This window comes from Drosophila santomea, chromosome 2L (genome assembly GCF_016746245.2).
Source record: "Drosophila santomea strain STO CAGO 1482 chromosome 2L, Prin_Dsan_1.1, whole genome shotgun sequence".
In the NCBI taxonomy this organism is placed as follows: Eukaryota; Metazoa; Arthropoda; class Insecta; order Diptera; family Drosophilidae; genus Drosophila; species Drosophila santomea.
This window is the reverse complement of record NC_053016.2, coordinates 9,234,562-9,259,901: the sequence shown is the minus strand read 5'-3', so window position 1 is coordinate 9,259,901 and position 25,340 is coordinate 9,234,562. Positions and strand designations below refer to the sequence as shown.

At 47.8% G+C, this 25,340-nt stretch overlaps 13 protein-coding genes across 14 annotated transcripts; 6 read left to right on the top strand and 7 right to left on the bottom strand.

Annotated features, from left to right (window-relative positions):
• Positions 1-141: 141 nt before the first annotated feature.
• On the top strand, positions 142-955 carry LOC120444517 (inosine triphosphate pyrophosphatase). Its single transcript, XM_039624244.2, has 3 exons — positions 142-363; positions 425-734; positions 803-955. The coding sequence occupies exons 1-3, from the start codon at positions 240-242 to the stop codon at positions 942-944; spliced, it is 576 nt and encodes a 191-aa protein (XP_039480178.1). The 5' UTR covers positions 142-239; the 3' UTR covers positions 945-955.
• LOC120444510 (mannose-P-dolichol utilization defect 1 protein homolog) lies at positions 933-2,213 on the bottom strand. The gene is made up of 2 exons (XM_039624231.2): positions 1,802-2,213; positions 933-1,739 (listed from the first exon to the last, which is right to left on the bottom strand). The coding sequence occupies exons 1-2, from the start codon at positions 1,887-1,889 to the stop codon at positions 1,069-1,071; spliced, it is 759 nt and encodes a 252-aa protein (XP_039480165.1). The 5' UTR covers positions 1,890-2,213; the 3' UTR covers positions 933-1,068.
• Positions 2,214-2,517: 304 nt separating this feature from the next.
• Positions 2,518-4,234, top strand: LOC120456884 (GDP-mannose 4,6 dehydratase). Its single transcript, XM_039643983.2, has 3 exons — positions 2,518-2,774; positions 2,877-3,312; positions 3,370-4,234. The coding sequence occupies exons 1-3, from the start codon at positions 2,628-2,630 to the stop codon at positions 3,948-3,950; spliced, it is 1,164 nt and encodes a 387-aa protein (XP_039499917.1). The 5' UTR covers positions 2,518-2,627; the 3' UTR covers positions 3,951-4,234.
• Positions 4,229-5,589, bottom strand: LOC120456902 (39S ribosomal protein L28, mitochondrial). The gene is made up of 3 exons (XM_039644025.2): positions 5,372-5,589; positions 4,432-5,252; positions 4,229-4,378 (listed from the first exon to the last, which is right to left on the bottom strand). Exons 1-3 carry the CDS (start codon positions 5,390-5,392, stop codon positions 4,315-4,317), a joined length of 906 nt encoding a protein of 301 aa, XP_039499959.1. The 5' UTR covers positions 5,393-5,589; the 3' UTR covers positions 4,229-4,314.
• A 127-nt stretch (positions 5,590-5,716) lies between these two features.
• On the bottom strand, positions 5,717-7,730 carry LOC120456873 (KIF-binding protein). Its single transcript, XM_039643974.1, has one exon. The coding sequence runs from the start codon at positions 7,603-7,605 to the stop codon at positions 5,821-5,823; it is 1,785 nt and encodes a 594-aa protein (XP_039499908.1). The 5' UTR covers positions 7,606-7,730; the 3' UTR covers positions 5,717-5,820.
• A 243-nt stretch (positions 7,731-7,973) lies between these two features.
• On the top strand, positions 7,974-9,358 carry LOC120456906 (protein TonB). 2 transcript variants are annotated; one of them, XM_039644046.1, is made up of 2 exons: positions 7,974-8,378; positions 8,688-9,358. In XM_039644046.1, the coding sequence occupies exons 1-2, from the start codon at positions 8,169-8,171 to the stop codon at positions 9,264-9,266; spliced, it is 789 nt and encodes a 262-aa protein (XP_039499980.1). In that variant the 5' UTR covers positions 7,974-8,168; the 3' UTR covers positions 9,267-9,358. The 2 variants fall into 2 exon arrangements, with proteins under 2 accessions (XP_039499980.1, XP_039499972.1); XM_039644038.1 differs by having other exon boundaries at positions 7,975-8,411.
• Positions 9,264-10,467, bottom strand: LOC120456893 (DNA-directed RNA polymerases I and III subunit RPAC1). Its single transcript, XM_039643996.1, has 2 exons — positions 10,260-10,467; positions 9,264-10,193 (listed from the first exon to the last, which is right to left on the bottom strand). The coding sequence occupies exons 1-2, from the start codon at positions 10,397-10,399 to the stop codon at positions 9,332-9,334; spliced, it is 1,002 nt and encodes a 333-aa protein (XP_039499930.1). The 5' UTR covers positions 10,400-10,467; the 3' UTR covers positions 9,264-9,331.
• An 80-nt stretch (positions 10,468-10,547) lies between these two features.
• On the top strand, positions 10,548-11,529 carry LOC120456920 (protein SCO1 homolog, mitochondrial). The gene is made up of 2 exons (XM_039644060.1): positions 10,548-11,031; positions 11,095-11,529. The coding sequence occupies exons 1-2, from the start codon at positions 10,638-10,640 to the stop codon at positions 11,454-11,456; spliced, it is 756 nt and encodes a 251-aa protein (XP_039499994.1). The 5' UTR covers positions 10,548-10,637; the 3' UTR covers positions 11,457-11,529.
• Positions 11,530-11,657: 128 nt separating this feature from the next.
• LOC120456901 (eukaryotic translation initiation factor 3 subunit I) lies at positions 11,658-13,108 on the top strand. Its single transcript, XM_039644009.2, has 3 exons — positions 11,658-11,782; positions 11,960-12,449; positions 12,505-13,108. The coding sequence occupies exons 1-3, from the start codon at positions 11,780-11,782 to the stop codon at positions 12,990-12,992; spliced, it is 981 nt and encodes a 326-aa protein (XP_039499943.1). The 5' UTR covers positions 11,658-11,779; the 3' UTR covers positions 12,993-13,108.
• LOC120456928 (DAZ-associated protein 2) lies at positions 13,089-13,788 on the bottom strand. Its single transcript, XM_039644068.2, has 2 exons — positions 13,637-13,788; positions 13,089-13,578 (listed from the first exon to the last, which is right to left on the bottom strand). Exons 1-2 carry the CDS (start codon positions 13,721-13,723, stop codon positions 13,186-13,188), a joined length of 480 nt encoding a protein of 159 aa, XP_039500002.1. The 5' UTR covers positions 13,724-13,788; the 3' UTR covers positions 13,089-13,185.
• Positions 13,789-13,927: 139 nt separating this feature from the next.
• LOC120456862 (cilia- and flagella-associated protein 44) lies at positions 13,928-21,127 on the bottom strand. The gene is made up of 11 exons (XM_039643947.1): positions 20,962-21,127; positions 20,745-20,907; positions 18,876-20,692; positions 18,166-18,810; positions 18,007-18,114; positions 17,092-17,719; positions 16,040-17,032; positions 15,564-15,986; positions 15,283-15,507; positions 14,905-15,231; positions 13,928-14,846 (listed from the first exon to the last, which is right to left on the bottom strand). The coding sequence occupies exons 1-11, from the start codon at positions 21,051-21,053 to the stop codon at positions 14,259-14,261; spliced, it is 6,009 nt and encodes a 2,002-aa protein (XP_039499881.1). The 5' UTR covers positions 21,054-21,127; the 3' UTR covers positions 13,928-14,258.
• Positions 21,128-21,235: 108 nt separating this feature from the next.
• LOC120456867 (SWI/SNF-related matrix-associated actin-dependent regulator of chromatin subfamily A-like protein 1) lies at positions 21,236-24,027 on the bottom strand. The gene is made up of 7 exons (XM_039643961.2): positions 23,195-24,027; positions 22,627-23,117; positions 22,416-22,566; positions 22,182-22,346; positions 21,841-22,123; positions 21,584-21,778; positions 21,236-21,523 (listed from the first exon to the last, which is right to left on the bottom strand). Exons 1-7 carry the CDS (start codon positions 23,959-23,961, stop codon positions 21,308-21,310), a joined length of 2,268 nt encoding a protein of 755 aa, XP_039499895.1. The 5' UTR covers positions 23,962-24,027; the 3' UTR covers positions 21,236-21,307.
• Positions 24,028-24,384: 357 nt separating this feature from the next.
• LOC120458508 (serine protease 1) lies at positions 24,385-25,258 on the top strand. The gene has a single exon (XM_039646178.1). The coding sequence runs from the start codon at positions 24,412-24,414 to the stop codon at positions 25,210-25,212; it is 801 nt and encodes a 266-aa protein (XP_039502112.1). The 5' UTR covers positions 24,385-24,411; the 3' UTR covers positions 25,213-25,258.
• The last annotated feature ends 82 nt before the right edge of the window (positions 25,259-25,340 follow it).

The following is a 25,340-nucleotide window of genomic DNA, read 5'->3' as shown; positions in this document are numbered from 1 at the left end:
CGTCAAATATAGTAGTAAGAACTTTCAATTTCTTATTTTGTTTACATGTTTAAGTTACCCTAACTATTATAAATGTAAACATTTTTTTAAATTTTTGAGTGATAACCACCCTGTCTTTTATTTCGCGCCCAAGCTAAACAGAAAACAGCTGATTTGGCCGCATGCTTAAGTCTCGCAAATCGCGTTGAATACTGCGAGCAATTGTTTAAATTGAGGGCGACAATTGAATCTGGTTAATCATGTCGAAACCAATTACCTTTGTCACCGGCAACGCAAAGAAGCTGGAGGAGTTGGTTGCCATCCTGGGTCCCAGTTTCCCGCGCACAATTGTGTCCCAGAAGATTGATCTTCCGGAACTGCAAGGTGAATAATAGCTATCATGTTAATGAAGTAGCACTAAGAACATATTTTAACGATACCCCAGGGGAAATCGACGAGATTGCCATCAAGAAGTGCAAGGAGGCAGCGCGTCAGGTGAATGGACCCGTACTGGTGGAGGACACAAGCCTGTGCTTCAATGCTCTGGAGGGCTTGCCGGGTCCGTACATCAAGTGGTTCTTGGAGAAGCTGCAGCCGGAGGGACTACACCGTCTGCTTCATGGTTGGGAGAACAAAAGTGCTCAGGCTATTTGCACCTTTGGCTACTGCGACGGTGTGGATGCAGAACCTCTAATCTTTAAGGGCATCACCGAGGGTGTTATCGTCGAACCTCGCGGTCCCCGGGACTTTGGATGGTGAGTCACTTGCGTAACTAGTCTGATAAAATGGTTCTTACTTATTAAATTCTCTATCATTACCGCAGGGATCCGGTGTTCCAGCCCAGTGGCTACGATAAGACCTACGCCGAGCTGCCCAAATCTGAAAAGAACACCATTTCCCATCGCTACCGCGCTTTGGCTCTGTTGCGGGAGCACTTCGAGCAACAGGACAAGTTAATAAACTAGGACTCAATTTATTTAAACTGTTCATATTTGTTCTACATTATCGAGAAGTTGTTGCAACTTAGGTTTCGAGTTCAAATCTCTCTATATCTGTTCCTACACATTTGTAATTTCCTTTCCGAACAGCTTAATCATCCTTCTTGGTCTTCGGCTTCTTGGCCTTTGAATCCTTCACCTTGGCGCCAGCAGGTTTGTTCCAGTAATAGATCAACTGGGCCAGAATAACCGAATTGGCAAAGGTAGACGCAATAAAGGTGAGAATGATCATAAAGTCACCCGTCTCCTGGATGGAGGTGAAAATACGGGCCACCGATCCTGCAAACATCATGATCACGGTGGCGGCCGACAATTGACCAGTGGATCCAGCCTGGTAGTTGGTGTACGCCTGGGACAGCTTGCCCACCAACAGGATGGGAATGTTGCAGCTCTGAATGGTGAACAGTGCCGACATGGGTGTTAGTCCCGAGTTGAGGACATACATCAGCACGACATATCCCACTAGAAAGAGTCCCGACTGCGCCTTGCGTCCGTTGAAGAACAAAACCAGGACAGCGATCGTGACGGTCTGGATGGCCAGGAAGGTACTGTCGCCCCAGGCACTGAACGGATAGCCATGCATAAAGTTGTACGACAGGTGGAAGGAGATTGCCAGCAGGTCCAACACCACTCCCACTATGTTGATGCCCTCGCCTGACTTACTGTTGAGGATCTTCAGCACCTGTGGTACTTTGACCAGCACGGATCCAGCGATAATGGCTAGTCCTAGGCCCTTGCTCAGCAAAGCCTTAAAGCAGGGAACTGCGGAAGAAGTTAATTGATAGTTAATAGGTGGAGATCCATTTGAATTAACGGGCACTCACCGTCTAGAAAGTTGTGCTCCAGGAAGTAGTTATCATAGCACTTCTCGCTCATAAGGAACAGAGCACCCTGCCTGATAAGATCCGTCATTTTTGTGCTGCGAACAATTGGCTTCTGATTATCACGGAGGTCGTGGTCGTACTTAATTAGTAAGTGGCGCTGGGATTCACTGTGCACCGGTGTTATCACGCTGCCCGGTCGCTGCAAGAATGAAATTGAAAGCCGCCGTTTACGCACACGTAATGCGGGTTCCGCTGAAGAAGATATTGATGCCCGGTGGCGAATCCGCTTGGGAGTGGAGGAGGAATGATAAGATAGGTGGTTGTGCCAACGTTATGTTATTTTCGTCCGGCTTTCGCTAAAAGGTATGCGGTAAAAGTCGCTACGTGGGTTTTTGCGCTACTCAACACTGCCGCAAAGTGGGCAGAATCGTGTTAAAGTGCAGCAGAGTAGCAGTAGAATATAAAGGAAAATGATTAATATTGATTAATACTAATACTAATACTAAATGATTTAAAAATTTAAAACATTTCTTTATTTAATTTTATTTTAAATCACCAAAATATAGGAAAATATGTACAGTTACTTTGTGGTCTATTTTCATTTCTTATTTAAAATTTAACTAAATGTATTTATTTTCATTTCAAAATATTTTTTTTCACCCCACTGTTCCGTACAATTGGTTCGATTACGATGTATCGATATCAAGTCGATTATTTATTCACCTCTACCTGTGTGCTGCATATTAAATTTTGTTTATTATCCGGGCTGCGTTGGTGTGAAAATAAGAACTAGTATCAGTACGTGCTGAATACCCGGCTAATTGCAATGTCAACCTCCGATGGGGCCCCGGAAGCCAAGAAGCCACGTCCTGAAAGCAGCAGCAACGGCAGCAAGGACCAAAATGGAACGGCAGCCGGCGCCGAAGGCGACTCCCGTGATAAAGTGGCGCTGATAACAGGCATAACGGGCCAGGTGTGTAATTGATGGATTAGTCACTGCTGTTTCAGGGGCATCTTCCCAATCCCGTGCTGACGTGTTCAAAGTTCCGATTATAACGTATTTCCTCTCGCTTAGGATGGCTCTTACTTGGCAGAGTTTCTGCTTAAGAAAGACTACGAGGTTCATGGTATTATTCGGCGGGCCAGCACCTTCAACACCACCCGCATTGAACATCTATATGCCGATCCAAAGGCGCACAAAGGTGGGCGGATGAAGCTCCACTATGGCGACATGACGGACAGCAGCAGCCTGGTGAAGATCATTAATATGGTGAAGCCTACGGAGATCTACAATTTGGCGGCACAATCCCATGTCAAGGTCTCCTTCGATCTCAGTGAGTACACGGCAGAGGTAGACGCCGTGGGCACGTTGCGCATTCTAGACGCCATCCGCACTTGTGGCATGGAGAAGAACGTGAGGTTCTACCAAGCTTCTACTTCGGAGCTATATGGTAAAGTGGTTGAGACTCCTCAGAACGAACAGACGCCCTTCTATCCCAGGTCCCCTTATGGTAATTCAGCTTCAATAATGAATACTATATGTAATACTAAATTCAACCTCACTTCAGCCTGCGCCAAGATGTACGGCTTTTGGATCGTCATCAACTACCGGGAGGCTTATAACATGTACGCCTGCAATGGAATCCTCTTCAATCACGAGAGTCCACGACGTGGCGAGAACTTTGTGACCAGAAAAATCACACGTAGCGTGGCTAAGATTTATCACAAGCAAATGGAGTACTTCGAACTGGGCAATCTGGACTCGAAGCGCGACTGGGGACATGCCAGCGACTACGTGGAGGCCATGTGGATGATGCTGCAGCGGGACTCTCCTTCCGACTACGTCATAGCTACGGGCGAAACGCACAGTGTGCGCGAATTCGTGGAAGCCGCGTTTAAGCATATCGATCGAGAGATAACGTGGAAGGGAAAGGGTGTGGACGAGGTGGGAGTGGAGAGCGGCACGGGTATTGTGCGCGTCCGCATAAATCCAAAGTATTTCAGGCCGACGGAGGTGGATTTGCTACAAGGCGACGCGTCCAAAGCCAATCGAGAGCTCGATTGGAAACCAAAAGTTAGCTTCGTGGAATTGGTTAGCGACATGATGAAAGCCGACATCGAATTAATGAGGAAAAATCCAATTGCTTAGGGCCCACCATGCTTCCAGCCTGGACTGGAATCTTATACGGCACAAAGCTCTCTGCCCGCTTGCGGAGCTATACACTAACCATAGTCTAAGCGTAAAAAGTGATCACTGTAGTTGATTTGTCAATGTATTTCTGTATTCTCGTGGGGATTTGCAATCATTCCTTTTTTTCTACTATGCCACGTTCACGTTCTGTGTATAATTCTACTTGTTTTTATACACTTTACCAGATGTAACGAATATTTGGAATAAACACGTTTTAGTAACAACGTTTTAATACCTTTAAATTGTAACGAAATGTTTCCGAAATTATGTTTATTCGTTCGAGACTAAACACATAAATCAAAAACAAACGAGAACAGCTGGCCTAGGTTTCTTTCTTGCCGAAAGGATTGATCTTAGACAGCCAACTGGAAGACGGCGAGGATTCCCTGAAATAAACCATTGGTTAGGCCATTCATTACAGAGTTTTTTTGTGACTTACAGCTTTGTTAGCGCTTCGATGTCCGAATCCTTGTGCTCGGCGGACGATCCCGCTAGTGCCTCCGGCTTCTCGAGCTTTCCAGCTTCGCTAATCCCCGCCTGCCGCAGTTGCTCGATTAGTTTTCCTCGGAATTCCAACTTATGCGGCACCACCTTTTCCGCCTCGCGCAGTTGCTTCTGCAGCTTGCGTATGGCCTCCAAATAGGTATGGCCGTACCAATCGATTTCCTCGGTCGTATAGGATTCCAAATAGCGGCGGTATTCCCTGAGCACTTCCTTTTGGCGTTCAGGCTCGTCGGCTAGGGCTGGAACACCTTTCTGCAGGGCCTGGAGCACCTCTCGCTTGAGTTTCAAGGCCAAAGCGGAACGAAGATCGCAGGCACGATTCTTGAGGAGGTAGTGGTCAAAGCCATGGCACTCGTGGATCTGCTCCAGCGTGCGTTCCGTCACCACCACGGACATGTAGGAGTCCAGCACGTGGCTATGGACCACCGAACGCCTAAGATTTGGCACCCAAAAGTGCGGGACACGACGCTTTGTCTGCTGGCGTTTCTGGAAACCCTTGATTACGGCCTCACCACCCCAGATGCCACGGTGCGATTCCGGCGTGTCGATCAATGGCAGCGGGATGTTCTGCACCGGCTTGATGGCGTGCGTCACCTCATCTCGCTCCCACTCCTGTTCCTTGGGGATGTAATGGACCGCAGCCGGGGTCGTCAGCTTCCACTCGCGCCAGAACTTCCTGTACGCCTCAGGCAGCTGGGCTCCCAGACCCTTGTCAAAGCGACCCGGACGCTTCCATCCGTTTAATAGCTTTACGCCCTGCCGGAGTTTTAAACGATTTGTTATTCCATGGGGTTTACGAAAGTTAACGCAGCTATTGCGTCACAGAAACGCGGCGCGCTACAAGTTTCCTCATTGTTTTTGGGGCAATTACTTACCTGTGGTGTGGCGTGCGCCATTTTTCAAGGAACCAACTAGCAGTATACGGTTATTATTCACTATTAAAACTATAGTGGCAGTCTAAACTTGGCTATTAAACTATATTTTCCCTGATTTTGGCCAGGCCAACAACTTCTCACGGCGTTCTTCCTCTTCCTGTTTGGAAAAAACAGCTGTTCGTACGTGAATAGCTGGCTGCCAGGGTTGCCGGCTTTTGAAAAGTATTTCGAAGAAAGCTAGAAAACACACATTTCCATTTTAAATTTTGAAGTTTTCATTTTATTTGAATTTTTAAATGGTTACTAAATAATTTAACAAGATACTGATATATTAAAACAGAAATATCCTTGAAACATAAGCGTTTTATTTGGACTACGTATAAAGCTTTCAGCAAATGCAATTAATTTTTTGGAAATTCTCATATCAGAACGCGAATGGCTAATCCAGTCTAGCATAACCTGGCCTTAATCGTGTTTATCTTGAGCGGCAGCAGCTGGAGCATTTCGCGCACAACTCCGATCTCGCCCTGCAGCGTCTCCGCCGCCTCCTTGTGCAGCTGACAGCCAGCATCGAATCTCTTGTAGTAGGTGTGACACTTGGTTAGGTGCTCCAACTGCTGGAGTGGATGGGCATTAATCAGCTTGTAGTAGATACGACCGATGTGGAAGTGGGCGTAGAGCATGTGACGCTGCTCCTCCACGTCCATGTTGGGTCGCCACTCCTCGCTCGGTGGCTTGGCCATATAAGATTTGACGTAGCTCTCAAAGTGCTTGATGGCCTTCATACAGCTCTGATTGGTCTTCTTGATATCCTCTGGAGATGGAGTACTAGTGGCCCGAATGATATCGAGACGGACATCCATTACGGCAGCATGGGCTGTACCGGCTCCGTACCAGCATTCTCGGCAGATCTTCATGTAAAAGATGGGGTCAAGCAGATCCAACAGATCTTCCAGGTATTTGGCGCGACGCTTTTGCATTTTGGCTTGGTTTTCTGGATTCTCTTCGAAAAAGGCTATGTGCTCGTACGCCTCAGCGTAATCCTGCATAATCTTGGAATACTCAGTAGCTTCGTCCTCGGCCTTGTAATAGTCCTTGGCTATGTCCAGCCACTCGTTAACAAAATGGAACACCAATTTGGCATCGTCGAAGGTCAGGCAGTACTCACAGCTAATACGATTTTCACACGCAGTGAGGTCAAGACTTGGAAACCGGGACTGTTCCGCCTCGACAAGTCGAAGATTGCGCAAAACCAAATCCAGGTTTTTGGCCTCCTCATCATCTTCGTCCCTCATCAGCCGAAGCTTGGATGTGTGCATTAAATACAATCCATATTTGGCCCAACAGCGTGCCACATCGGCGTAGCGATGTTTGAAGGTCTCAGACACTTCCTGGCGCTGCTTCTCGCTCATCTCCGGCTCCAGCATGTGCACCTCGTATTCGGCCATGATGAGCGTAGCAGCGGCGAGGTGATGACGGGCCTCCTGGAAGCGTTTCTCTCCAATATAAAACTGGGACAAGGTGGCGGTGTTCAGTGCGAAATCAATGGCATCGTATGTTTTAGACTCTAGCTGGCGATGGAGGGTGCGGTGGCAGCACTTGGCCGACTTTTCCGGCTCACCCAAATGTCCGTACATCTGCGCCATGTAAAAGGAGACAAGCGTGTACAGGGATTCCAGCTCCTTGGGTCCCGCTTCCTGAGATTCCTGTCCGTCCTCCGGGGGATTGAACACATCCTGTATGGCCAGGGGCTTCAAACCACTTTCCTTGAACTTTTCGTAGACTGTTTCTGCCTCCAGAAGAATGTCCAGGCCCTTCTTGTATTCTTCCTTGGAGGCCAGCACAATGCTAAGCTCGTTGATAGCCCCAATGAAGGGAATGATGCCCGCCGGGCGCTCCTTGAACGGTGTGACTAGTTCCAGGCAACGATTGAGCAGCTTTTCGCCCTCTGACTGCTCCTCCGTGTAGATGTAGATCCTGCCGAGATCACGGCAGACGAAGGCCAACAAGGAGTGGTAGCACAGATCGTCCTCACCACCGTCTTCCTCGCTAGCCTGTACCGAGACCAGTTGGTCGTCGAGCTGCTTCTTCAAGTCATTCAGCACATCGCGCGCTTTATAATGGGAACGGAAGGGATCCGTGGGTGGATCACTTCGGCTCTCCTCCTCCACCAGGCGGTTGGCCTTCTCGTACAGCTCCTTGTAGTCGCTTAAGATCTCCTTTGGAATGACCATTTTGGCTGAGCACCCACGGTGCAAACAAAAGTTCTCCTAAAGTCGTCTAAACCTTATTATTTACTATATTAAGGTTTTTTCTCTATTTTGTCATCGCATTGATAGTAGTGTGGCCGTATTTTGACAGTTAAATACTTACCAGAGACCCAAACCATTAATGTATATTTTCTTTAAATTCTCAAATTAAATTAAATATAAATAAATATAAGCTACATAAGCAAAAGATACTGAAAAATTACATATTACACAACCATTAAAGTCTCTAATACGAATTTTAAAACGACTACGTAGAATGAAGTAATTTATATAAACATAATAACAGTTCAGTAAGACCATTGCACAGAAACCTATTTGCCGCAGCCCTGGAAATAATTGCTGGTATTATAACGTATTGGATCACAGTCACACCGCATCGACTTTCAGATTTTTTTCGCGTCGCAAATTTTCGGAATATACCAAAATATTTACTACTATCAGTTATTAAAGACTGATTTTGGCGCTCATCTTTCAAAGATAATAATTTTCCACAAATCCGACAGACTGCTTAATTCGAAAGCGGCACAATGCTGAAGAGTTTCAAGACAGAGGACGACAAGAAGGTGAAGCGACTGTACCACCAACGCTATCGCACCGAGTGGGAGAAATACCCAGCGTTCTCCAGCTGGCTTGCATCTAGTAACGATGGCTACTCGGCCCACTGTAAGATCTGTGACGTCAATGTCCTGGCCAGGTTGGCGTCCATCAAACAGCACCTCGCCACGCGCAAGCACCAGGAAAGTTCCAAATGCCACAACATTGTTACCCAGGTGGGATTGGGTTTATTGATAAGCAATAGGAATGACCCATGTACACTGTAAATTCAAGTATTGTAAACATAATTTTTGTGTGCTTCGTCTTATCAAATTAACATATCTTTTGTTAGTTATTCCGTTGCCTACTTCCTTGGCAATGGTTTACTAGTAGCTCCCTCTATCGGTGCATTTAATTACTACGCTCTGCAGTACTTTACGCTTCAAAATATTATTCCTAATTAGCTGTTTCCTTAAAAACAACTAACAACTCCTTTGCAATTCTACCAACAGAACATGATCAAGGGTGAACTCTGCAAGGAGGAGCATGACCCGGATTTAGAGGCCTCCATAATTTCACCCAAACCAAAGCCCAAGCCCAAACCAAAAGTCTATCCAAAGCAGAAGCACCAAGCAACAAGAAGCAAAATGCTGCCTAAGATTAAGAGCGAGCCGAAGGTGGAGAGCATGGAGGAGGAGGAGGAGGACGAAATTGCCTCGAATGACTCAATCCTGGATGATTTACTGAGAACCGATCAGCCTTATCAGGAGCAGGAATTTGTGGTTCACAACGAATTCCTCGAAGAACAACAGCATGAAACAGATCTCCAGGATCAAGAGGTGGTCTACGAGGAAGAGATGATACACCTCAAGCCAGACGATCCGGAGGTTAATAACGAATTCCAAGTCGACGCGATGTCGGACGACGCCATTATAAGCGAATTTGACTTGTTTGGCAAGAGTTTGGCTCTGCAGCTAAACAACATGGATTTAGAGGACGCGCTTCTGTGCCAGGAGCGTCTTCAGGTGGTCCTGACAGAATTCCGACTAAAGGTCCTCAAACGCAAGAGGGAGTTAAAACGCTGTTCGTAGGCTTACAATTTATATCAAGCTGTCTTATGTACATAGTATAATCTCTTTAACAACTAAATAAATAACTATTCTGCCTCAATTTCATCTATAAATGCCCGACACTTTCTCTTCAACACCTTGACCGCCTCCAGGAAGATGACATCGGGCTTAAGTGCGCCGACCGACTCCACGGAAAAGATGTAGTGATCTCGGATACGGGCCAAAGTCACAGCGTCGTTTAGCTGGGGATAGCGATACACATTACGGCTGCAGGTGTCGTAGCGCGCATCCTTCACATAGGCGGTTTCGTTCTCGTCGATGCCTATCACACCTGGTGAGAAACAGCTCTGCAATAGGTACGCATCCTTTCCAGAGACCTCGCGGTTCAGCTTGATCAGGGGCAGCAGTCGGTAGGTGGCCGTGGCCACCGGTGAGAACTTGGCGTGATCTCGGCCAAGTCCCTTGACCGCCACCAGCCGAAGGTCCAGCTCGTGACCCGGACGGAGTTGGGCAATCAGTATGTCATCGTGAATGCAGTTTACAGCACTCTCGTTGTAAATCTGCGCCTGCTTTCCCTTTGGCAGCCACTTTAGATGACCCGAGTACACCTTGTGGTTTTTGTAAATGTCATCGAAGTTCGACTGATCCTTGCCAGCATCCCGTCGCCGCGAGCACTTCACCTTCAGCTCGAATTCCAACGTATCCTGCTCGGTGCCCGCCTCAGTGCTCTCCTCGGTGCGGTATGCGAATAGCCGGGGATCAGCCCGCAGCGGAAGTAGACCCATCCGATGGGCCAGAACTTCGTCCTGAATAATCGAGGTGTTGTTGTATATGTACACCTTTTCGATGGCCAAGCTTGGAACATCGCTGAGCATCAGGCGTCGAAAGGCATTTGCAATGGCGGGATAAACCCCAATCAGATCGAACTCTAGGCCGTCCTCGTCGTTCCTAGAAATGATCACAAGTTAATCATCTTTACGAGATTCTAATTTCTTTTAAGAAAACGAAACCAACTTGACAATTTTGATGTGCAGCTTTTCCTTGTACGCCTGAACGGAGAAAACGTCGTCCGCCAGTCCATAGTCCTGCGGATCCTGCTTGACCCGATACTCTTCCATGTACAGAAGCGGTTCCTTGCGCATTGTGCTTGCCATTTGCCCCGGTGATTTTATTAAATATTTTAACAATATTAAACCGCACGTGTTGGAAACAATAAGACCGCGGTGGTAATACAAGAATATACCGCTCCACTTAATATACCAAAATTATACTAAATAAACGGCGTTTCTCGGTGACTTGCAGAATAGGAAGAAGCAGCAGGACACCGGCGAGATTTTTATTTCTCCAGAACATTTACGTAAAGCTTACAAATTTCTGAAACCAGGGCGTAGGATGTCCCGCTCCCTGCAACGCTTAGTGGGCAGCTGTCGTCGCTGGGCACAACTGCCCGCCATTCGTCACTATGCCGCTCCCGCAGATTCCACCAAAGGCAAGGGACCGATCTCTTGGAAAAGTCTGGCCGTCATTGGAGCCCTTGGAGCCGGTGGTGTGGGCTTTATGCTGTACGTGAAGAGCGAGAAGGAAGAGGCGAGAATGAAGGAGCGTCAGCGACAATTGGGTAAGGCGGCCATCGGCGGCAGTTGGGAATTAGTGGATTCGCAGGGAGCGGTTCGCAAATCGGAGGACTTTTTGGGCAAGTGGCTGCTCATCTATTTTGGCTTCACCCACTGCCCGGATATTTGTCCCGATGAGCTGGAGAAGATGGCCGCCGTCGTGGATGAAGTTGGTAAGTATAGCATGAGTATCTCTTCCAAACAAAAAAGAACCCATGACTTTCGCACCCACACAGAAAAGTCCCCGCAAACGCCAGCAGTGCAGCCCATCTTCATCACCGTTGACCCAGAACGGGATTCCAAAGAGGTGGTGGCCAAATACGTTAAGGAGTTTTCCCCCAAACTGCTGGGACTCACCGGAACCGTTGAACAGATCCGCAAAGTGTGCAAGGCCTTTAGGGTTTATTTCAGCGCTGGACCGCGGGACGAGGACAACGATTATATCGTGGATCACACCATCATCATGTACCTGGTCAACCCGGATGGCGAGTTTGTCGATTACTACGGCCAAAATCGGGACAAGGATCAGTGTGTGGCCTCCATTCTGGTGAACATAGCCAAGTGGAATTCAATGAACAAAAAGGGATGGTTCAGCTAGGCTGCCTAAGCTAAGCAGATGTTGTTTCGTTGTATTTACTTAATGTATGGCATAAAATATGGTTTTTACTTGATGTTTATCATGTTTTATATCCAAATTTTTGGTTTATATTGCATATTTTTGGCTATACTTTAATTCTTAGATTGTAAAAATTTCTGAATTTGAAATAAACTTGTTTAACGGTATTTTTTAATATATCGTTGGTATATTGTAGTGATATTTAGACTAAGCCACGGTCACACTGCTCTTTTGGCGTGTAGTGCTGCGTGGATGTTGTTGCAAAAATATTAGTTTTCTCGCAACAAATAACAATATAATTCAAAATGGTGCGTGTCTAGACAAGGATTACACAGTTTGCATTATTCCGGAGGGGTTCCTTTAGATTTAATCCAAAATTACAACTATTTGCAGAGTGTGAAAGTCGTGTGATATTCCGGGACAAACATAACCTTAAAGCGGTCTTAATTGTTGCTAAAAATCCGTATTATTCATTTTTTTTATAGCGTCCGTTGATGCTGCAGGGCCACGAGCGTTCCATAACGCAAATCAAGTACAACCGCGAGGGCGACCTGCTCTTCTCCTGCTCCAAGGATCAGAAGCCCAATGTGTGGTACTCACTGAACGGAGAACGTTTGGGCACCTACGATGGTCATCAGGGTGCGGTTTGGTGTCTGGATGTGGACTGGGAGAGTCGTAAGCTCATCACCGGCGCCGGTGATATGACCACCAAGATCTGGGACGTCGAGTACGGCACCGTTATCGCCTCTATTCCGACCAAGTCGTCGGTGCGCACCAGCAACTTCAGCTTCTCGGGCAACCAGGCAGCTTACTCAACGGACAAAGCGATGGGACAGAGCTGTGAGCTGTTCCTCATCGATGTCCGCAACGCCGACTCCTCGTTGTCGGAGCAGGAGCCCACGCTCCGTATCCCAATGACCGAGTCCAAAATTACCTCGATGTTGTGGGGTCCTCTGGATGAGACCATCATTACAGGTGGGTATTCCCCTAATAATATATTATAAAAACCAATAAAAATCATTGTTTCTAGGTCACGATAATGGTAACATTGCCATCTGGGACATCCGCAAGGGTCAGAAGGTGGTTGATTCTGGCACCGACCACAGCGCTGGTATCAACGACATGCAGTTGAGCAAGGATGGCACCATGTTTGTCACCGCCTCCAAGGATACCACCGCAAAATTGTTCGATTCCGAGTCTCTGATGTGCCTGAAGTCCTACAAGACGGAGCGACCTGTAAACTCGGCGGCCATCAGCCCAATCCTGGACCATGTCGTGCTGGGCGGCGGTCAAGATGCCATGGAGGTGACCACTACGTCTACGAAGGCTGGCAAGTTCGACTCTCGCTTCTTCCACCTGATATACGAGGAGGAGTTTGCCCGACTCAAGGGCCATTTCGGACCCATCAACAGTTTGGCCTTCCATCCAGACGGCAAGAGTTACGCCTCGGGCGGAGAAGATGGTTTCGTGCGTGTCCAGACATTCGATAGTACATACTTTGAGAACATCTTCGAGTAGTTTTCATCCAGTAGTGTTTAGTAAGATCAGAGCCGGTGGACTGAACCTAACCATTTCACCGGCGACATGTTCGTTTGCTTAGGGAACTTTCAAATATACGCGAGGACGAAACGAAACGGATCGCATCGTTTATTTTATAACATCAAAGGGTACAACATGATTATATTCGAGTAAATGGTGTGCCTTCTATAGTCTAGAAAAAGGAACGCTTTTTTTGCTTGAGAACCACAGGCTGACCCTGCATGGCCGCCCACTGAGCCGGTGTGGGCAGACATCCCGGCGGAGGAGGCGGGATGACCACTTTTCCGTTGGAATTTGTCCTCACCTCGGCGCGTGAGTCCAAATGGAGCACCTGTGCGGCAGCTGCTCCAGCCGACGTACTTGGGCCAGCGAATCCGAAGCCAGTGCCATGATGCATACCGTAGTTTGGCTGCCCGCCGAAGGGTATCTGCTGTTGCTGGTGGCTAATCATGCCGTAATACTGATTCTGGCTGGGCGGAGCAGCTCCTGCTTGTGGAGGTTCATAGGCCCCAGTACCGGTACCGCCGTTTTGCTGGCTTTCTTCATACGTAGGCGGTGGAGCTCGCTGGAAATTAAACACTTTAGATGGCTACTGTTCCTTTGTAAGCGATTAAGATTATTACCATGGCCATGGCTTCGCTGGAGTTGCGATAATCGTAAGCGGGAGCGCTTCTCTCGCTTGGGGGACCCGATTTTGATGGCTTCGACATCTTATCTTGTGTGTAATTTGAAGTCGCACTTTGTTTACCTGCAATGTCACTGAGTCAGAAACAGGGTTGTCAGGCAACCGAAATTAGTGGTGACGTAAAAATTTACCGCCAGATCTGGATATTTCCGAAAATCATTTTCTGCAGTGCGCACTGCGAGTATTCTTATTTGAAAATTTTATTTTTCTGATTTAACGAGTGCTTATATAATTTAAATACAAAAAGGTAATATTGTGCCACTCACAATTTATTAGTAAATTTGTAAGTACTGCTATTATGTCGCTAGCAATTGAAACACGCTTTTAAAAAATCAAAAATCAGATTTAAAAATATGCCACGATAAAATATACATGTTTGGGTAGCTTTTTTGTAAAAATCAAACCAAAATGTAAAAAAAAATGCATTGGGTAAAAAAAATTAAGCGTTTTGTGATCCTTTTTAAAAATCTGAATAGACCGGACGCTGTCAAGTTCCCAATAATTTTTGAGTTTCTACCGAAGTATTTGCCTTTTGGGGCGCTGGGAGATCCTATGGCGGTCTAGAAAGGAAGCCCACTGCTGGTTCCTGGCTTTTTTGTGGCGATCCGCACCGACATTGGCGATTCGCAACTGGGCTGCTTATACTGGCGCCTTTTTATCAGGTCCCTTTGAATGGAGCTGCCCAGATTGCGAATGGGAACCGATGTAATTCCATCGATCAGATTCTCCTGGGCGTGCTGGAGCGTGCTTTCGATCAGCTGCTCCACGGCGATGGCTCGAGGATCCACCATCGGTTCACGCTCCAGCACGTCAACGATCATGCGTAGGGTCTCGTCGGACTGGAACTCCTCCAGCGGCAGCACCTCGATCAGCTCCTTGAACATGTGAGCAACGATGAAGTGGGTGCGGTTCACAACGTCGGTATCGCCTCCATGAATACGGGCGCACAGCGAGTCCTTGGCGTGATCGAAAATTCCGGATATCAACTCCTCTGTGTTCACATCAGAGCGCTCGTAGTCGAAGACAGCCACCACCTCATTGAATAGCTTGCGTAGTTCCTCGCCGCTGATGTGGATGAAGTACTTCTTTGGCACAATCGTCTGCAGATGCTCCGTTATGCATTCGGCTATGCGATCCGTGTAGCGACCCTACCAAGCAATGTTTGGTAAGATTAAGTAAACTTATTACATATAGTTCACCTATCACCTGGAAACTGTAGGCGGCCTGGCACAAATAAAGAGAGGAACGCTGTGCAAACTTGCGTACGTTCTCTGGAGTGGTGCTCTTCCCAAAGAAGCGATTGAAACTCTTTTGGACAATGGTCTGTACGCGATCCATGATGAACTCATCGGGCATGGGTGGCAGCATATAGGCATCCACATTGAGGATTGCCGGGCACACCATTGCATCGTCATTGGGCATTATTTCACTGGTTACAACCTGTGGCTGTGCATTGGGATCCAACTCGAACTCGTAATTGATTTGCAGCGGCTTGGACTTCAGCCTCAGGGCGCAGATTTCCCGCTCCAGGCACTGTTGAATATAGGGTTAAGGATTTCAAATCAGCTTAGGTGAACTACCCACTTCAATCTGATCCAGCAAGGATTTTTCAATGCCTCTCAGCTTCTCAATATCGTAGGAAAGATTCAGTACATTCGGATTGCTCCACTTGGCGTAGTTTTTGTTCTGAATGTCCAACAAAGTGCGAAGGATGTTGTTCTCTTCACGGAGCACGGTCATTACGTTAACCTTTTCGGTGTTATTCTGGGTCTCCAGGACCAGTTCCTCCTCGCAGCGAGATAGTTCTTTCTGAAGCACCATAGTTGAAAAATACAAAATTCATATATTCATGAAAATAAATGTACCTGTTTCTCCAAAAGCTCCTTTTCGAGAGCCTTAAGCTCATCCTCGGCATCGGTTTCCAGATCGAAAATGTAACGCCTCAGGACCTCCTCCTCCAACTCATCTAGATTGACAATAATGCCGAATTTCTTCATCATGGCCTGGCGAATATCCTCTTCGAGTCGCGTAATCTCGAATCGCATGAACTTTATGTCCGTGTTCATGCGCCTCAAGTGAATGAAGTTTATTCTGTGCCAACGCTTGGTCGCCTGTGTCTCCTCGCTTAGTTGATCCGCCCGGCGCCGCAGGTCCACTAGCATGTCGGCGTCGAAGAGAATGGCTTTGGACAGGTCGCGGTAGTCGTCGCCGTCATAGAAATGCTGCAGTTGGTCCATACGCAGGATGGCGCTGATGTGTACCTTGTTGACTTCCTGCTGGCGGTTACGCTGCAAAAAAGGGAGCTTCAGCATGGAGATCACTCTTTAACAGAATTACCTACCCGGAACTGCAACAGGGCATTCTTTTCGCGCTGATACACTTCCTCGTGAAACTTCATCTTGATTTGCATTTCGGCGATTTCCTTGCGTTTGTTCTCCACATCTCGTATCAGATCCCGCACATTTCGTTCCAGTTCGTGGCGGTCGGCGCGCATGGAGAAGGCCAGGTCGTATAGCGATCGATCCAAGCCGGTGGGGCAGGTGGCTTCGTCCAGTCGGATAGTGGTCATGTCTAGTGAGTCCAAACTCTTGTTGTCAGCCTGCTCGTCCTCGCTGGATGACGAAGATGATGAGGAGGAAGAGGAGCTCTCGTCATCCCCTTTGGATACCTTCGGTGGACGCCACTTCTTCTTGAAGATGCGTCGCAGGAAGTCGAAAAACTTGTGACCCTTAACGGTGGTCGCGAAGAGTACCTGGAGGGCTACGATCTGCTCGCCCAGTTTGTCGATGTTTCGCCTCAGCTCATCCAACTGCCTGTTGGTGCTATTGATAACCATCTGTAGGTCATTCCGGGTGCTCATCGCCGTTTTGGCGTTTAGAAGCAGCTGTGTTTCTATCTCCTCGCTGTCGCGCAGGATGTAGAGCTCCTGATTTAGGCTGTTCATGAATGCGGTCATGAACTCGGCGTCCAGTTTGACGTGGAAGCGTCGTACCTGCAACTTTTCCAGTGCCTTGTCAAACTGCCGCACTTCCTCGTCCACTTCTGTCCGTATGGCATCCTGTTCCACAAGTAAATGGCGAAGCCATCGATGACGGGTCTCCATCATGTAGGGCGCCTGGCCATCCTCATTCAACTCGAAGTAGGCAGGATCACTGCTAGGCGGCAGCTTTAGCAACTCCTCGGTCAGCTCCGCATTGGGCAGACTTCTGGCCAGCTTCGAGATCTGGAGCATCGTGAAAGCGGTATTCTCGTGCAGCTCGGGCACATCCAAGCCGTGCATACTGAAAAGGCTTACATTGCCGGTGGACCTTATTGGAGCCAGCCTGGCTATCGCCTGAGAATTCAAAAGTTGTATGTATGAATATAAAACGAGAGAGAACGCTATAGACCCACCTGGTCTGCAGTGTGCTCCAGGGTTAGGATGTCGTCAATCTCCACACCACAGCCGGGCGTATAGTGCTCGATCAGATTAAGTTCTGGGTACTCCAAGTCCATGTCCGTTTCCTGAATCGGTTCCAAGGGCTGACGATCCGGCTCGGGCAAATAGCTATGAATCACCTCAAGGCGTTTCCTCTTGGCACTGATGAACTGGTCCAGATCACCCTTGCGGTCGCGCAACTCCAGAACCATCTGGTTGAAGGCGTCTACCATAGCAAAGTACTCTTCGCGGCACTCCACGACCTCTATGTACTTCTGGGTCAAGGTTTCCGATGACTTGGGCTCATAGTCCGATCCAATTTTTAGCTTGAAGTCACCCAGGTTGCGCTTGGCATCCTCGATCTGGGCATCGTCATCAGGATGGTTACGATTGGGGTCCGGCTTCTGGCGCTCCAGCTTGTCCCAGTCGAAGATGCGGCGCACTTCGTAGAGCTGACGTTTTCGGTAGCGGTTTAGAAGTCGCATCATCTTCTTGCTGAAGCGCGGTTCGATGCTCTTCGGATCCCGGCCAAAGAAGAACGACTCCGGCGGGGGCTCCCCAATGGATTCGTCCGATCTCTCGGGCACCACAATGTCATGCAGTCTGTAATGAGTACGGTGAGAAGTCATCAGTCGACAATAACTAATGAAAGTAAAGTGGAATCTACGACTTGTGATAATATGCATTGGTGGTATAATGATTCATTTAAGGTGGGCAGGTGATCAAAGGTTTAAGGAACTTGTATGGCTTACACTTCCGGCTGTTCTGCTACTCGATCCTCCGTGTAAAGGCTGCTTGTGTTGAATGTATATAAGAATATAAGAGTAAGATATGTATATTTCTGTGTTGATGGCAGTGTGAAGAGGTAAACCCTGAACTTCGCCACTTACCCCATGTCGTGCTCCCGTTTCAGACGCTCCTCGATATCCTGCTTGATCTGAGCGTGCTCCTCTCCCAGGGCCTGTAGTCGGAATGTGGACACACCCGGGTCATTGGCACTGCAAGCACAATGTTGAGTTTGTTGGGATGATATGCATCCGTTTACTTACCGCAAAGGATTGACTGTGAATGGGACTTGGACGAGCTGCTTGAGGAAGTGATTGTACAGCTTCGAGTGTCCCACCTGGGCAAATTCCAAGTCGTAGGCCAGATCCTCTCGAACATCATCCAATTCCGCCTGCAGCTCATTTCGAATTTGCTGGGTGATGCGATCGTCCAGAAGCAAGTCGGTATCCTTGGCCCTCAGACCCGGCGGTAGCTCATCGTTGATCCTGATAATATCGAAGTAGACGTTCTGGAGTGCTCCGATTTTATTGAGCACATCGCGGTCATGTGCATCGGCTGCTTCCTGTTGGCGTCGCAGCTCCGCGTTGATTTTATCCTGCTCCAGGGATGTAGCCTCCGCCTCTATATCCGGAATCTGGCTCACTCCCTCCGGCAGGGGCGGCAGTATATCTTTTATCTTGTTCCTAACGATCTTCGGACCGTTCCACTTGTGGAGGAACACGTTACCATCGTAGCCAACGGTGAGTAAGTGCTCACCACTGTGGCTAATATCGATTTTGGGAATGGTGCCTTTCAGTCCGTCGTGCATCGGATAGATGCGAAACTCGGAGAGGTCCGTAAAATTGTCCGGATTGATGCGATTGATTCGAATACGTCCATTGTGTAGACCGAAGAGGATGAAGTCGTCGCTGGAAAAGGAAAAATAGATGTACATGTCGGAATCTTTGGTGAAGATATACAAAAATACACTCACATTATGCAGTACGAGTGTATCTCGATGTCATCCGCCTCCGCAATGATGGTGGCTCGAGTGGGCTCCGCCGCATTGAACTCCAGCTCATAGATATATCCCGCATCGTAGCCCGCCATGGACACCCATATGGTATCCCTGACGGTGTAACGCAGCCAGATGATAGAGTTGGGCACAGCCGGGATGTGGAGTGGCTCCTCCTCTTCATCCGGTTCCGAGTCCGCCAGCGCTGACTCCATGTCGATCTGCAGACCGGGATTGGCCTTCTTCAGTTTCTCTACCTCGTTCATCTTACGCTCCCGCTTGCGTTCCTTGCGCTTCTTCGCGTTCTCCCGATTGATGTCCCGTCGGATGCGGCTTTTAATGGAAGCGAACTTTGTGTAACGCATGCGCGAGTTTTCAGTTATGTTATAGGACAGGTAAGTCTCTTGATCGGTGACATCTGTGCGAATATTATACTCATACAAATCACCACTCTTGCAACCCACCAGGACCACAGTGGGCTCCGTATCGTGCCAGTAGAAGCAGTTCGGTATAGCTGCAAACTGGATAAATCCCATCGGATGCATGTCCACCATCTGATGTTTATCCAGGCCCAATTGGTAAATGAATATGCTCTTGTCGGCGCTGCCTGTGAGGAGTAAAGAGCTGTTTCGGTTTACAGTGAGTCCTGTGATCGGGGATGTGTGCGCCTTGAAGGCTCTCACGCGAGTCATCTTTGGTCTATCTGGGTTGCTTAGGTCCAGATACAATTGCCGCAGAACACCATCCTTGAATACAGCCACTAATTCGGTTCCCTTTACCGAGATATTCGTATCCAACCAGATCACATCTACTCCCTCCGCCGGGAACTGTTTCTCCAGGATCAGGCGCTGATCATCGTATTGGTAAACAAACAGCTTTCCGCTCTCCGACATGCAAAGGAAATGGGGCGACACTGGGGACATCTGGGCTGTCAGTACCTTTCCACCAATGCAGGAGAAGAGCTTTCTCGGTTTTTGAGGAACATCGTAGGTGTTGATGTCGCAAAACCAAATACCTCCACTTCCATCTTGTGCGTAGTAGGTGAAATCTGACTCATCAAAGGGATGGATTTTCTGCATGCAACGGAGCTCCACGTCGGCAATCTTAAACTCGTAGATCGGATCGATCTCCACAAACAAATCGTCTTCTGGGGGATCGGCCAAGTCTACCGTTTCCCAGTACCAAACTCGCACATAACCGTCCATTCCCACCGTGGTCACCTCACCGTTCTTCATGGTTATCCTCGTAATTGGTTTTGTGTGGCACGGTTTTCGACCTTTCCGACAGATCTCAAACTTTATGAGCCCCGCCTGCCAGAGCAGCATGTTGCCCCAATCGCTGCCTGAAATCACATTCTCATCCTGCAGCATGTACATGGCATAGATATCACTGAAGTCTGTTTTGCCAAAGCGTCCCAGATCTCCTTTCAGCTTCAGGCCGGTAAAGGTGTTGGCCATCTTCCAGAACTTGATGTGGCTAAGACCCGAAGAGCAGAGGAGGATGGGATTGTGCTCCGAAAAGTGCACGAACAGAATGTCGCTCTGAAAGGACTTGGCACGCAGGACGACCTCGGCCTTCTCCCAGAGCCAGATAGTTATTATGAAATCCGGATAGCCAGCCTGCGAGGCAAACAATTCCCCAGTCTTATTGTAAGAGCCCGCCGTAAAACAGTTCTGGGCTGCATTCAGAAGCTTTATACGAACATTAAGCGATGGGTACTCGTAGATGAAGACAGTGGGACGAGCTCCGTTCTCGCCCACCGTAAAGAGGTTGGTGTAGTTCGGATGCTCGTTTTTCTGGCAATAGAAGACTATTAGATCATACAAAGGTTTTTGGGGTAAAGCTTACCGTGACAAATCCAACTCCGCAGCCGTAAACCGTTTCCTGAAAGGAAATCTCCTGGCGCGAAATGCTAAAGTAATTGAGAAAGTTTCCCGAGGCGAAAACCAGCGTGTCTGAATCCACAAGGACCAAATTGAACAGCTTCTTACAATCGTAACCAAAGGAGTGCCTGCAGCAGAAGATTTCATGTAAAGAAGGTACATACAACAAATTCCGTACTCACTCTACACTGACGATGTCTCGGGGGAAGGATATGTCGTTCTCATTTTCCAACTCCTCTTCGCCCATTAGCTCAGATTCCTGCGTAGTATCCATTTTATTTAGCTAATATTCTACAAAACGTAACTTGCTGTGTATTTATTTATTTGATACAAGTGAAAAGTTTTGCTTGAGTGTTTGTTTGCCTGTTGCCAGGACCCATAAAACCGGCTATCTGGAAAGATTTGTTTAGACGTGGAGCATGCGCAGAAACGTGGCCAACGGAGTTCATTCAGTGCTTTAACATTCTCAAATACAATTTATTTCAATAAACTTATTAAAAGATCTAGTATTAAATTCCCTGATAAATTCTAAATATCTAAATCCAAAAAAGCCTCATCATCATCATCATTAAAGAACGCCGCGATATCCGACTCGGCTTCGTTTTCTTTGGCCTTTTCAAAATTATTATTTTGCTCACGGTGCTCATTGACAGGAGCAGCAGAAAAGTATTGTTTTATGCTATTCTTTTCCGGGTTAAGAGAGATGGACTTGCTGGGCGAGAAATATTCCTCAATCTTGTGGGACTATAAAATTCTAAAGTTAGCGAAAATTTTATTTATCAAAGTATTTCAAGCGGATCTTACCGAGGTGGGTGCTGCTGTGTGTGTTGCTTTCTGAAGATTTTCGGCGAAGATGCCCACTTTACTTAGCACCTCTTGCTTATTTTTCAGCATGTTCCAGATTGTGTCGTCTGCCGTATTGTGAGCCATCAGATAGCGACAAATCACCGGTTTTGTCTGGCCAATGCGATGGGCACGACTTTCCGCCTGGGCAAGGGTCTACAGATAAAGAAGACGATGTAGGCCGATTCCTACTACAGTAACATTTGATCGAAGCTTACGCTGGGATTCCAGTCCAGTTCAGCGAACACTATAATCTCAGCTGCTGTTAGCGTGATTCCTGAATTGCAGGCTTTTAGCGAGAGCAGGGCCACCTTACAACTGCTCTTCCTTTGGAATGTGTCTACTGAATCCGACCTGAGATCGCTACGCGTCTGTCCATCAATGCGTATGTAGTGGACTTTCAACCCACTGAGGCAGTCACTAATGGCGTCCATCATGACACGATGGTGGGCAAAGATAATGAACTTTTTCTTTTCCTTAACTAAGGTTTTTATGTAGGCGCTATAATTGAGAATAATATATTAAAATGCAGATTGATTCGCAATGTTAGTTCATTTACCAGACGGCTCTTGATTTCACTTCCGCAGTACGTGCATAGAAACGGAGTAAGATCTCCTCCATGGCCCTGCCTTTAGAGGTTTTCAGTTCTTTGTTAAACGCATCTAAGGTATCTTTGGTCTCATCATTGGTCCACACTAGGGCGGGATCCAGGACCACAGTCTCACTGTGGATGAAAAAATGATTGAAATGTAAGAATACATCTTTTGAGTATACAACAATGTGAGCAATCCACCGATTCTTTTCAGCGAGTTGAGGCAGCACTTCCATTTTCGTTCGCCTCAGCATATATTTAAGGTTAAGAATAACCTTCAGTTCCTCCAGATTCGATTGGCCGCTGGCATCCCAACCAAAAGTGGACTGCTTTCCATCACAATAACGAGAAGCTGTGAGAATATAAATCTTATAAGCATGTTTTAAGGTTAACATACATCCTCGCGACATACTAAATTCCATGAAATTCATAAATTTGCTATCGACCATTTGAAGTTGGGAGAACAGCTCCAATGGTCGGGAGAGAGCTGGTGTTCCGGATAGCAAAACCACCCGCTTGGCTTGATCCGTGAGCCTTTTGGCCGTTGTAGTGCACTTGGCCTTGCTGTTCTTCAGCGTGTGCGACTCGTCGAAGATGATGAAACCATATTTGCGCTGCATGAGTTTATCTTCGTGCCGCTCCATCATGTTGTAGCTGGTGATGAGCACCTTGGCCTCACCCACATATTGTTGATTGTTGTTCAGCACCTGGACATAGTGGATGGGCACCCTCGGCAGTAGATCCATGATGTGTTTCGCCCAGCTGTCTCTCGTAGAAGCGGTGGTGCAGACAAGTAAAGGCCAATCATCCTTGAAATAGTCGGCTACGGCCAAGGCCTGATACGTTTTGCCCAGACCCATTTCATCACAGATCATAATGCGTCCCTTTTGGGCTATGGAAAAGCTAAATACAAAATGTAAATGTAAATGTACAAAATGTTAAGTGCAATTGCAGGTACATAGCAAAAATTCAAATCTTACCAAACCCCATCCTGTTGGAAGGGCATTAGCTGGTCCGCCAGCTTGGGTTCTATGGAGGCTAAAACACTTCTTTCCGGAACTATTGGCGGCTGACGGCAGAGATCCATCACCTTCTTTGGAATTCCAACCATGTGCACATACGGTTTAAGGTCCGCTGCATGCGTCTCTAGGGATTGGTAGTCCGAGAGATCAAAACTCCAAATGCGTGTTTGGCTTTCGTAGGATTTGGTGGGCATGTTCTTGAACACGGCCACGAGTTTTTCATGATACCCCGTGGTTTGGACGGCAAACCGATGTGTGCTGACCATGTAGAGATTGCAAGTAATGGAGTTTCCGAGTTGCACAGTCCCGGGTTTCTCCTTATCCGAACCAAGTGAAAGAGTGGGCTTGCTTCTTTCGTTTCCTCCATTTGGCCGTTGGTATGGATGTGCGGCTCCTCGGGACAATTCCCGGGCGGATGTCTGTTTGATTGCTTTTAGAGCGTTCAGAAACGACGAGCTCTTGTTGTCACCAGACGTGGGTCCGATCCTGCTGATCTTCTTCTGCGCTGCAGGCGGTGATCGGTAGAAATTCAATGGGGATTTGGCCTGCGGTTGCTTGGGATTCGAATTTCCATTACTGGATTGCTGCAGAGCACCTGTTGCAGTCGTTGTTGAATTTCCGTTGGATGTGGATGCGCTGGCCAGCAGCTGGGACTTCTTGGCCTGCAGCTTGGCCAGCGCAATGCGTTTCTTCTCCGCTATTTCGAATGAACTGCAAGTGGACATGCTGCGACAACAATTAACGAAATTTGGCGGAATATATAAACAACAAATGCATGGCTCAGTGTGACCAGCGGCGCCATGCTTAAATCCTTTACATCATACAATGGGCGCCTAATTTGAAATGATTTATCTTACATCTTACATACGTTACTTACACGTAAATGTAAAATACTTAATCCTTAAATTGAATTAAAATCATTTTCGTGTTTCTTTATATTAACTATGTGTTTTGTAAAAGAAGATAACCAGCTTTGGATTTTTCCGAAGTGAGAATTATTATTTTTTGCCTATCAAGATGTTCTTAGACGTGGTATCAATTAATTTCCATTGGTATCAGCGGGCACATTTCTTAGAGATAGGATAACGCCGAGTGGGGGCTACTCCAGACAGCGATAAGGGGCGCAATAAAAAGGGGATAGATGTCTGGCAAAGGCCACGAGTGATCCAATCACCATGAAAGTGTTCGTTGTACTGGCTCTGGCTTTGGCCGCTGTCTCCGCCGAGACTGTCCAGCAGGTTCATCCCAAGGACCTGCCCAGGGACACCAAGATCAATGGCCGCATTGTGAATGGATATCCAGCCACCGAGGGCAAGGCACCCTACACCGTTGGTCTGGGCTTCAGCGGCAACGGCGGCTGGTGGTGCGGTGGTTCCATCATCGCCAACACCTGGGTCCTGACTGCTGCTCACTGCACCAACGCCGCCTCTCAGGTGACCGTCTACTACGGAGCCACCTGGCGCACCAACGCCCAGTTCACCCACACCGTCGGCAGCGGCGACTTCATCCAGAACCACAACTGGCCCAACGAGAACGGCAACGACATCGCTCTGATCCGCACCCCCCACGTGGACTTCTGGCACATGGTGAACAAGGTGGAGCTGCCCAGCTTCAACGATCGCTACAACATGTACGACAACTGGTGGGCCGTCGCTTGCGGATGGGGACTGACCACCGCTGGATCCCAGCCCGACTGGATGGAGTGCGTCGACCTGCAGATCATCAGCAACTCGCAATGCTCCAACACCTATGGCCACCAGCCCGATGGCATCCTCTGTGTGTCCACCTCCGGCGGCAAGTCCACCTGCTCTGGTGACTCCGGTGGCCCCTTGGTTCTCCACGACGGTGGTCGTCTGGTGGGAGTCACCTCCTGGGTTGCCGGCAACGGATGCACCGCTGGCCTGCCCTCCGGATTCACCCGTGTTACCAACCAGCTTGAATGGATCCGCGACAACTCCGGCGTTGCTTACTACTAAGCTTGATTATCCTCATTTTTAAATAAATGAAACGCATAAAAATTAATTTGGTGACTTTTAAATTTCTTTTTTTTCACATTGATATTTTAAGTTTTTGAAAGTCATGTTCAGAATCTATAATAAACCTA

Bases quoted from the DNA above. Each gene is read 5' to 3' on its own strand.
- LOC120456873 (XM_039643974.1), bottom strand. From the start codon at position 7,605: ATGGTCATTCCAAAGGAGATCTTAAGCGACTACAAGGAGCTGTACGAG.
- LOC120456893 (XM_039643996.1), bottom strand. From the start codon at position 10,399: ATGGCAAGCACAATGCGCAAGGAACCGCTTCTGTACATGGAAGAGTAT. The intron at 10,194-10,259 runs GTTGGTTTCGTT...GATCATTTCTAG, and splicing joins CTGCACATCAAAATTGTCAA to GAACGACGAGGACGGCCTAG.
- LOC120456920 (XM_039644060.1), top strand. From the start codon at position 10,638: ATGTCCCGCTCCCTGCAACGCTTAGTGGGCAGCTGTCGTCGCTGGGCA. The intron at 11,032-11,094 runs GTAAGTATAGCA...GCACCCACACAG, and splicing joins CGCCGTCGTGGATGAAGTTG to AAAAGTCCCCGCAAACGCCA.
- LOC120458508 (XM_039646178.1), top strand. From the start codon at position 24,412: ATGAAAGTGTTCGTTGTACTGGCTCTGGCTTTGGCCGCTGTCTCCGCC.
- LOC120456901 (XM_039644009.2), top strand. The intron at 12,450-12,504 runs GTGGGTATTCCC...CATTGTTTCTAG, and splicing joins GGATGAGACCATCATTACAG to GTCACGATAATGGTAACATT.
- LOC120456902 (XM_039644025.2), bottom strand. From the start codon at position 5,392: ATGGCGCACGCCACACCACAG. The intron at 5,253-5,371 runs GTAAGTAATTGC...AAACTCCGGCAG, and splicing joins TGGCGCACGCCACACCACAG to GGCGTAAAGCTATTAAACGG. The intron at 4,379-4,431 runs GTAAGTCACAAA...GGTTTATTTCAG, and splicing joins ATCGAAGCGCTAACAAAGCT to GGAATCCTCGCCGTCTTCCA.
- LOC120444510 (XM_039624231.2), bottom strand. From the start codon at position 1,889: ATGACGGATCTTATCAGGCAGGGTGCTCTGTTCCTTATGAGCGAGAAG. The intron at 1,740-1,801 runs GTGAGTGCCCGT...CTTCTTCCGCAG, and splicing joins GGAGCACAACTTTCTAGACG to TTCCCTGCTTTAAGGCTTTG.
- LOC120456862 (XM_039643947.1), bottom strand. From the start codon at position 21,053: ATGGATACTACGCAGGAATCTGAGCTAATGGGCGAAGAGGAGTTGGAA. The intron at 18,811-18,875 runs GTGAGTGTATTT...TTCCTTTTCCAG, and splicing joins ATACACTCGTACTGCATAAT to CGACGACTTCATCCTCTTCG. The intron at 17,720-18,006 runs GTAAGTGGCGAA...TACTCATTACAG, and splicing joins AAACGGGAGCACGACATGGG to ACTGCATGACATTGTGGTGC.
- LOC120456928 (XM_039644068.2), bottom strand. From the start codon at position 13,723: ATGTCGAAGCCATCAAAATCGGGTCCCCCAAGCGAGAGAAGCGCTCCC. The intron at 13,579-13,636 runs GTAATAATCTTA...TTTAATTTCCAG, and splicing joins CCAGCGAAGCCATGGCCATG to CGAGCTCCACCGCCTACGTA.
- LOC120456884 (XM_039643983.2), top strand. From the start codon at position 2,628: ATGTCAACCTCCGATGGGGCCCCGGAAGCCAAGAAGCCACGTCCTGAA. The intron at 2,775-2,876 runs GTGTGTAATTGA...CCTCTCGCTTAG, and splicing joins TAACAGGCATAACGGGCCAG to GATGGCTCTTACTTGGCAGA. The intron at 3,313-3,369 runs GTAATTCAGCTT...ACCTCACTTCAG, and splicing joins CTATCCCAGGTCCCCTTATG to CCTGCGCCAAGATGTACGGC.
- LOC120444517 (XM_039624244.2), top strand. From the start codon at position 240: ATGTCGAAACCAATTACCTTTGTCACCGGCAACGCAAAGAAGCTGGAG. The intron at 364-424 runs GTGAATAATAGC...ACGATACCCCAG, and splicing joins TGATCTTCCGGAACTGCAAG to GGGAAATCGACGAGATTGCC. The intron at 735-802 runs GTGAGTCACTTG...TCATTACCGCAG, and splicing joins GGTCCCCGGGACTTTGGATG to GGATCCGGTGTTCCAGCCCA.
- LOC120456906 (XM_039644038.1), top strand. From the start codon at position 8,169: ATGCTGAAGAGTTTCAAGACAGAGGACGACAAGAAGGTGAAGCGACTG. The intron at 8,412-8,687 runs GTGGGATTGGGT...TTCTACCAACAG, and splicing joins GCCACAACATTGTTACCCAG to AACATGATCAAGGGTGAACT.
- LOC120456867 (XM_039643961.2), bottom strand. From the start codon at position 23,961: ATGTCCACTTGCAGTTCATTCGAAATAGCGGAGAAGAAACGCATTGCG. The intron at 21,779-21,840 runs GTAAGCTTCGAT...CTTTATCTGTAG, and splicing joins AACTGGACTGGAATCCCAGC to ACCCTTGCCCAGGCGGAAAG. The intron at 21,524-21,583 runs GTAAGATCCGCT...AGAATTTTATAG, and splicing joins ACACAGCAGCACCCACCTCG to TCCCACAAGATTGAGGAATA.